This window comes from Peromyscus eremicus, chromosome 9 (assembly GCF_949786415.1).
Source record: "Peromyscus eremicus chromosome 9, PerEre_H2_v1, whole genome shotgun sequence".
NCBI lineage: Eukaryota > Metazoa > Chordata > Mammalia > Rodentia > Cricetidae > Peromyscus > Peromyscus eremicus.
Genome location: NC_081425.1, coordinates 94816598 through 94826113, shown reverse-complemented (window position 1 = coordinate 94826113; position 9516 = coordinate 94816598). Strand labels below are relative to the sequence as shown.

Genomic DNA, 9516 nt, shown 5'->3' with positions numbered 1-9516 from the left:
ACAGAGGACCCAGGTTCAATTCTCAGCACCCACATGGTAGGTCGCAACTTGTCCATACCTGTAGTTCCAGTGAATCTGATGTCCTCTTCTGAGCTCAGCAAGCACCAGGTATGCACATGGTACCTAGACATACATGTGGGCAGAACCATATACACACAATAAAAATAAATAAAAACTCAAAATATTTTTTTAAGAAAATATTTTAAGTGTCATAATCCATTGAATTACCCTGATATTGATGGTCTGAGGAAATTTCTCCAAGGTGGACCATTCATCTTTTATAGCCTCTCATTTGGTTTTAGCATTAGCTTTCTTTCAAGTAGGAGGGAATGCTCATTTCAGTTTTTCTTCTCCTGTTATAGACTTGGAATCATCCAGGAGTCCTGGTTCTCTTTAATGTGAACTGTTAATGAGAGATGCTGTAATGGAGATCGTTTCTGCATGTTTGACCTCTATGTGTAGGGTTCATATTTTTAGTAAACAATGCTAGAAAACATTGTTTTAAAGTAAAAATAACTGTAGGCTCACCCTGATCTATAGATCTATAGAAGTTTATTCTTACATATTCTTATTCTTACATATTTGGGTGATTTTATCTTTTGTCTTGGTCAAATACATGAGTAGATATTGAATGCAACTCTCTTGTATTTTTGCCAGTGTGTTGACAGCTGGGTTGACAGTCAAGGGTAAAAGTGATGAGATCTTTCAATTCTCTCCTGGGATACCCTTTAGTTTTGGGGTTTTGCTTGTTTTGTTTTGTTCCATTTGGTGTTCCCATCAACAATTTCTAAGAATACCTATCTATTTCTACATAAATATCTTAACCATGTTAACACTTTGGAATTTTGTCAATTAGATTGAGAAATGTTATGCATGTAGTTTTATCTTCAGGTCTCAGCACAAGTGGGACAGATCTTTTCACTGATTGAGGAGTATTTATTTCCTCTGAACTGGTTGTTAGTGTCTTTATTTTTACTATGAAGTTTTCTTCTCCATTTTCAGAAAGTTTTATGCATTAAGGACAGTTATGCTTTGCTGTATAAATTGTAAAGTTTCTTGTCATTGAGCTTTTGGAATTTCTTGTATTTAATTTGCCCTCCAGCTATTTTTTCATTTTAATGAGGTCAAATACACTATTCTCTCCTCTTAGCAAATTTGAACATTTGTCTTATTTAAAAACATTTCTCTTATCCTGGATTATAGAAGAATTCACTTCTAATATTCAGTCACCTAAAGTATTTCTTTTGGGTCTTTTTTGAGTGGTTTATTTTACTTATTCACAAATTTCAAAACTACCAACTTGATAAGCTAATATCCTTTAATAATGAATGTACATGCATATATGTATATTAAATTTTATATAACTTCATATGTGAGCTTTGCATCTACATCTCTCTCATCCTTCTCTCCCTGAATATCTCCTCCCATGCCCTGTCCATCCAAAATTCATCATCTCTCTATAATTACTATTGTTATACAATATACATCTATCTATCTATCTATCTATCTATCTATCTATCTATCTATCTATCTATCTTACTCCTTCCTTCTTTCCTTCCTTTCTTCCTTCCTTTCCTCCCATTCATATATATGGAATCCATTTAGTCCATTTAGTGTTGTTTGTAAATATGTCCAGGGCTAACTACTTGGGTTTGAATAGCCTATTTGGGAGCTTGTCTCTGGGGAAAACTTATTCTGCCTCTTTGAAAAGCTGTTGACCACCTAATATTTCACTGAAAATATTGGGCAGCATATCATATTTAACCTAGAACTTTATGCAAAAGAACCAAGAGCTCTCCCATTGAGCTACAGCTCCAGTCCTTTACTTACTATTTTAACTTTTAAATACCCAGTCCATTTGGAATATACTTTTGGGTTATAATATGAAGAGTAGATCCAATAGCAATTATTTTGTTATCTAGATGGTAGGTAATTATTTTTGATGGAATTATGGAATTCATTAATTTATCTTTCTCCCTTATTTGAGTTACTGCCTTTAATCTACACAAAATTTCTATAAAATTCAGTTTATTTCTAGATTTTCTATTTACACTGATATGTACAGTTAGTTATATGTTGTGGTGGTTTTAAAGAAAATGGGCACTATTGGGTGTGGCACTAATAGGAGATGAGGCCTTTTTGGAGTATATGTGATCTTATTGGAGGGAGTATGTCACTGTGGAGGTGGGCTTTAAGGTCTCATATACGTTCAAACCATGCTCAGTGAGACAGACAACTTCCTGTTGCCTGCATGTCAAGATGTAGGACACTTGGCTACTTCTCCAGCACTGTCTGCTTCATGCGACCATGTTGCACCATGATGATAATGGACTAAACCTCTGAAAATGTAAGCCACCCCAGTTGAACATTTTTCCTTTGTAAGAGTTGCTGTGGTCATGGTGTCTCTTTACAGTGATAGAAAACTTAACTAGAAGTTGGTACCAGGGACTAGGGTATTGTTGTGAGGCCTAACCATGTTTTTGTTTCAAGGGATATGGACCTTGAGACTGTTGATTGGAAAAGCAGTTGAATTCTATAAGTACTGCTTAATTGGCCATCCTAATAGGAACATGGAAGACAGTTGTGCTGAGTGTGATTTGATGTGATTTGGTGCATGGATCAAGAGATTCCAGAGGAGAAGATTTATTAATATGTGGGTGGCCTGGAGATCATTCTTGTGATATTTTGGTGAAGAATGTGGCTACTTTTTGTCCTTGTCCAAAGACTCTGTCTGAGACTAAAGTGAAGAGATTTGGAATAAATCCATTGGCAGAGGAAATCCTGAGACAGCCTAGTATTGACTCTATTGTGCGGTTATTATTGGTCACCCTTATACAGATTTATAATGAAAAAGAACAAGCTGAGCAGGGTAAATTACAAAACATAAAATTTGGGGAGAGAAGGAGCACCAGGAAGTGGAATGGAGCTAAGTCCTGTGTTCAAGGAGATAAACAGATTAAGAAATGAAATAAAAAGAGTGATAACATCAGGGCAAAATCCAACCCAGCTAAGTTTCCACCTTATGAAAAGGAATTAAAGAAAAACTTAGGAAGGGTGGTGGTGCAGGCCTTTAGTCCCAGCACCCAGACAGCAGAGGCTCGCAGATCTCTGAGTTTGAGGCCAGCCTGGTCTGCAGAGCAAATTTCAGAACAGCTAATCTTAGGCAGTGAAGGAAACCACCAAAAACAGAAAGTTGGTAAAGATACAATTGAATGAGGGGGCCATGTTCCAGCCCCAGTAAGCAGCAGAACTTGTCAGTTTTGGCCATGTGGTTCTGGTAATGAGGATAGAGGAAAGGGGCTTTGGAATTTCCTTCTGTAACTAAGGAAAGCCTCTGAGGCCAGGCATGTGTTGAGATTCCCCTGCATGGTGGCCTAGAGGGGCCACTGCATGAAGCTGTGAAGTTGAAGCCCGGATTACCTTGGAGACCTTAAGATGCTGGAGATGCCAGTACTGTGGAATATCTGCTGAGGAAAACTGCTAACAGTGGGTGGATCCAGCCCAAGAGAAAGAAGTATGTTGCAGTCAACAAAGCTGAAAGGAGATGGAGATCAGACATGCAGATGCAGACTTTGGAGTTTGCCCTGTTGATTTTCGGTCTTGCTTTGGTCTAGTATTTCCTCACTATGCTCCCTTCCTTACATTTGGAATGGTAATGTATATCTGGTACCATTATATGTTGAAAGTATTTGATCTGATTTTTGATTTTGATTTTAGAGAAGATTATAGTTAATCTCATGAATTTCAGAAGAGACTTAGAACTTTAGGCTTTTAAATAAGTTTGAGACTTTTATAGACCATGGGGACTTTTGAAGTTAGAGTGAATGCATTTTTTGCATTATGATATGGCTACAAGCCTTTGGGAGCCAGAGAATGGAATGTGGTGGTTTGAAAGAAAATGGCCCCAAAGGGGATGACACTATTATGAGGTGTGGTCTTGTTGGAAGAAGTGTGTCACTATGGAGGCAGGCTTTGAGGTCTCATATATGCTCTAGCCATGCCTAATGAGACAGACTTCTTCCTGATGCCACAAGTCAAGATATAGGACACTTGGCTAATTCTCCAGCACCACCTCTGCCTGCATACTACCATGTTGCACCATGATGATAAATGGACTAAACCTCTGAAAATATAAGCCACCTCAACTGAATATTTTTCTTTTGTAAGAGTTACCATGATCATGGTGTCTCTTCACAGAAATAGAAACCCTAAGACATATATCATTACTATATTGTTTAATTATAAACATTTTATAATTATCTTTAATATCTGAAAGGGCAGCCACTATTTTCTAACCAACTTTACCCTTATTTTTCTTTTTTCTTCTGGTTATTTTTGCTTGATTGTTCTGGCAAATCCATATAGACTATAATTAACCTATGTGGCTTCTAAAAAAAACCCAGGTGGTAATTTTCTTGCCAACCTGTTTGAGGAAGGTCTCTGTGACACTGATTCAGTCTAAGAAAGTGGCATGTCTTTCTCAATTGTTTATAAGTAAGTACTTTTGATTCTTGGAGTAGGGGATGAGACACAAACCTATGGCACTAGCCTTGTCCTTATATGTTTAATCTCCTTTTTAAATATAATATTTTTAATTTTGAGATTATAATTATATTATTTACTGCTTTCAATTTCCTCTCTTCAATTCCTCCATGTATTTTCCTTGTACTTTCTCAAGTTCATGGCCTCTTTTTCTTTAATTGTTGATGTGTGTGTCTAAATATGTTAATATGATCTGCTTAGTCTATATAATGTTATTTGTATATATGTGTATATATGTATATACATGCTTTTCCCTCTGTTTTCGGGCCTGAGCAGTTGAGACTGGATAATCAACAGGTGTGCTCTTCCTTAGGGAAGACTATTGCTCCTACTCTCAGCATTCCTTACTTGCCTGTAGTTCTTTGTGTAGTGTTGAGGCCTCATGAGTTCCCCCTGTCTATATTATCATGTCTGTTGATGTCATCCTTGTTCAGTTTATGTTTAGGTTGTGTTGATGAGACTTCATGGGTGTAGCTTCTGACTTTTTTTAATTTTATAATTTAATTTAATTTTACATATCAGCCACGGATTCCCTTGTTCTCACCCCTCCCGCCCCCCCCCCCCCACCTTCCCTGCAGAAAACCATCCCATTCCCATCTCCTCCAGGGCAAAAATTCCCTTGAGGATTGAGTTCAACCTGGTAGATTCAGTCCAGGCAGGTCCAGTCCCCTCCTCCCAGGCTGAGCCAAGTGTCCCTGTATAAGCCCCAGGTTTCAAACAGCCAATTCATGCACTGAGAAGAGGACCTGGTCCCAATGCCTGGATGCCTCCCAAACAGATCAAGCTAATCAGCTGTCTCACTTATCCAGAGGGCCTTATCCAGTTGGGGGCATCATGAGGTTTGCAGGCAAATGGATGGATCTAGAAAAAATCATCCTGAGTGAGGTAACCCAGACTCAGAAAGACAACCATGGTATGTACTCACTCATAGGAGGATACTAGATGTAAAACAAAGATGACTAGACTGCTACTCACAACTCCAGGGAGTCTACCTAGAAAACAGGACCCCAAGAAAGACACAGGGATCGCCCAATGACAGAGAAATGGATGAGATCTACATGAACAACATGGATGTGAGTGGGGGTAATGAAGGGCTTCTGACATTCTTAAGATACAATATCAGTCTCCCAGCAAACTTCCTGTTTCTCTAGCTCTTACCAACTTTTCAATTGCTCTTCTGCCATGAACCCTCATCCTTGGGTGTAGGAGTTGCTTTTTAGATGTAGGCTCCAGAACATAACAACATTTTGATTAGAAACAACCTAAATGTCCTGTCTGTCTTAATGCAAACTCCAAAGACATATACCCTGTCACTTTGCAAAATGGATATGAGTTATATTATATCTTCATTGGCCATGTTTACTTAAGGTTTCTACTTTCTGTTGCTCTGACAGCATCATGGGAAATCTTGGGCTGCAAGTCACAGGTGTCCTGTGGTATTTTGTGAGATATTTGATCACACTGTTTGAAGATGTCTCTGTTTTACTTCACCTGTCTAGGGCACCTTCTGATCAATTTAATAAAGACCTGAATGGCCAATTGCTAGGCAGGAGAGGATAGGCAGGACTTCTAGGGAGAGAGAGAGAAGGATAGGGGGGTAGAATCTGAGGTGGGGGATTCACCAGCCAGATGGAGGAAATTGGACATATGGTACTGAGGGAAGGCCACAAGCCATGTGGTAGAACATAGATTAATATAAACGGGTTAATTAAAGTTTTAAGAGCTATTGAGGAGCAATCCTAAGCTAAGGCCAAGCTTTCCTACTTAATGAGAAGTTTCTGTGTCATTCATTATTCCGGAGCTGGCGGTTCCAAGAAGTCCAGCTACAGTGGTGTCTTCTGTTTAGTCATCCTCCATGTGTAGCAGGTGTAAAAGCATTAGTCAAGAGAGGCATTGGAGAAGTTGGGGGACTCCTAGGGAGCACTTCCCTTTGAGTTGTTAATCATGCTTAAGAACACAAATACCAGAAAGGCTGAGCTTGCAAAACCTGTCTCAAAATGACAGGCACCAGTCACTGTTTCCAAAATGTTATGTAATCCTCTAAAAAACTGCAAGCGGTAAAGCGAAGGAAATGCAGACGAGAGAGTCTTGTGCTGTGAGTCAGAATACCTAAGGCTCTTTGCCTTCCCTCTGCTCCTTGCAATGAGATTGGAACTTTAAATGGAGCTTAATAAGAGAATGATCTCTGGCTTTATCGATTGCCTTCAATAAATTCCTTAACTTACTCAAGTGTGTTGTTTTCCAACATAAAGCAGAGTCTAATTCTCTAAGTTATTTGAAATGTTGAGATGAACATAGAGGTTAGTTGGGAACTAATTCAGTAAACTGACATAACAAGGGAAAAACAGTATATGGAGCCATTATAGAGTGTTTCCTTGTTTTGTGTTACAAAGCTTAAGAAAAATGAAATTGACTTTATGTAAGAAAATAAATTCCTAGGCCAGGAAAAATTTAAATCAAGAATTGTAGGTGGAGTGTGGAGTATTAGAATCTAGAGAGACACTAGAAAATCCAAGATATTACTGATGAGTTGAATATCCATTTCTAAGGTTCCTAGTGCCTCTGTTAAAAAGAGAAACATGGAAGTCAAATTCATTTTATAGTATTGGGAAATAGATATATGACAGTTGTGCAAAGCATCCAGGTCTTAGTGGAGGTTTTTATGAGTGAAGTGACATCACATAAGCATGGAGCTCATTCTAGATGCAGCTCTCAAGTCATAGCGCTTGCTACGATTCAGGGTGAAATGCAAGCAGAAAAACATGAGCGATAGTGCATGTCACAAATGGAGAACAATAGCAATTGTGATCTTTTAGCAGTGTCCCACTAATGAACAGGGAAAAAAAGGTTTAAATAGTACCTGTCATTAATGCAATTCACCAGCCTTTGCTTGCTGTAGGCCAGGTATAGAGTTGCATTCATATGAGATGGTTATGCTTCCCCCACTGATGGGATCCTGGGGACTGAATTCTATGGATCTATATTGCACATGCTCTGAAAGCCTGGTAGCCCTGTTCTCTCATTCTTTCCGCAGTCTATAGATCTGCCTACTTTCTCTCATTAAGTGAGGCTAAGGGGAAGACTAAATAGATCTAGATCAGAATAAATGAAAATGTAATTTAGTCATCTCTGCAGCATCCTTCATCACTCCAGTGAGCTGTTTCTAGGTATCTGTAGTGCCATTCTTACTCTGAACTTGAGAATGAGTTCTGCTTTTGGAGTTAGCTGGATTCCTGCTCATCCCTCCCATCTGCCACCAAATTGGTGGGTTTTTTTTTTTGCATATTGCATAATGTTGGAGTCTTGGTGTCTTTTCTTTTTGATGGTGACAGCTTCCTACTATGTAGAGTTGTTGTAGGATCTGAATGAAATGAACCATGAAAATCATGTTTTTTTAGTGTTTTACACATGATTGGCTCTCAGGAAAAGTTTATGTTCTGGCCTTTCCCATGATCAGATGCTAGGTGCAGACCCTTTCAAAGTTGTGACTGTTCATGAAGAGCTAGAAAGCAAATGGAAGCCCAAGGGAAGCCTTGGTTTACTCTCAGAATGTTTTAAGCTTTATACTACTTGTTCTTCATGGCAAATCTCTGACAATCCCTATAGAAAAGGCTTATTCTCTGGCTGTCCTGGCAAACAGAGAGAGCTGAGAGGCATGGAGAAGTGGGCAAGGCCTCCCAGGTAAGAGAGGCTTACTTCCTGCAATGATGGTTGTCTTCTCCTAGGATTGGACAAGCAGGACCGTGGGCTGTATTACTATTACAGAAACTGTCAGCTCAGGATAGGTGTTACAGCTCAGGCCTCCAACAGGCAGCTGGTGAGTGATACTGACCAAATTCATCGAAGGATAGCGTGAGAACTAAATGTCAAGTTACCTTGTGTATGAAGGATATTATTTCTATCTAAATCCTCCCTTCTTTTTTTTTGTTCCTAAATTTTATTTATGAATTAATACAAAACATTCCAGACCAATGTGTCTTAATCCTCCTCCTCCTCCTCCTCCTCCTCCTCCTCCTCCTCCTCCTCCTCCTCCTCCTCCTCCTCTTCGACCTGGTTGATCCGGAAGTAACGCAGCTCGTAGCTCTCTTTGCTGTTGGCGACAACACGCAGCCAGTCTCGGAGATTGTTCTTCTTCAAATATTTTTTGGTGAGATATTTCAAATACCTTTTGGAGAAAGGCACCTCGGAAGTGACAGTGATCTTGCTCTTGCTTTGTTCGATGGTCACAACCCCTCCGCCAAGATTCCCAGCTTTCCCGTTCACCTTGATTCTCTCCTGGAGGAATTGCTCAAAATTGGCAGCATCCATGATTCCATCTTCTACAGGGTGGGTGCAATCAAGGATGAACTTCAAAATCTGCTTCTTTTTTTTTTTGCCCCACTTTGCCACAAGCCTTTTCATGGGCGCCATGGCGGCAGAGGAGGCAGAAAGGGTAAATCCTCCCTTCTTAATATCAAGAAATCCTGTGAAAAATTAGGGATCGGATTACCCTTGGAATAACCATTTCCAGCACATCCACTGAGCATTGAATGGAGCCATCTTTTGTAGTGTGTGTATGTATGAGGGTGTACATACACATGGAAGCTAGAGGTTGACATTGGTGTCTTCCTTAATTACTCTCCAATTTATTCTCTGTGACAGAAGCTAGAAGCTCACTGATTTGGGGTTTGGGTAAGCTGGCTGGCCAGCAAGCCCCAGGAATTAGCCTGTCTCCACCTCCCCAGTGCTAGCATTACAGGCACCTATCTTTTTAATATGGTTGCTGGCTTTCAAAACACAGGTCCTCATATATATATGTATGTATGTATGATTTGATTCCTTCTAGCTTCTAGGTTTATCCATGTGCCAGGACCCTGCAGTGAGGGGTGCAGGAGCTCCAGGTATGGTGGAAAGGTGAAGCTTGGTTGAGATGCCCTGAGGTTACCTCTTTGCATACCAAAACAGTAAATGGGGCACACGTGAGACAAGGACTCA

At 39.7% G+C, this 9516-nt stretch overlaps 1 protein-coding gene across 1 annotated transcript; it reads right to left on the bottom strand.

Moving 5' to 3' along the window:
• Window positions 1-8568: 8568 nt before the first annotated feature.
• Window positions 8569-8952, bottom strand: LOC131919085 (large ribosomal subunit protein eL22-like; the record flags this gene model as incomplete). The annotated part of the gene is made up of 1 exon (XM_059273142.1): window positions 8569-8952. A coding segment is annotated over exon 1 (384 nt), but the record flags the coding sequence as incomplete, so codon positions are not given.
• Window positions 8953-9516: the final 564 nt, after the last annotated feature.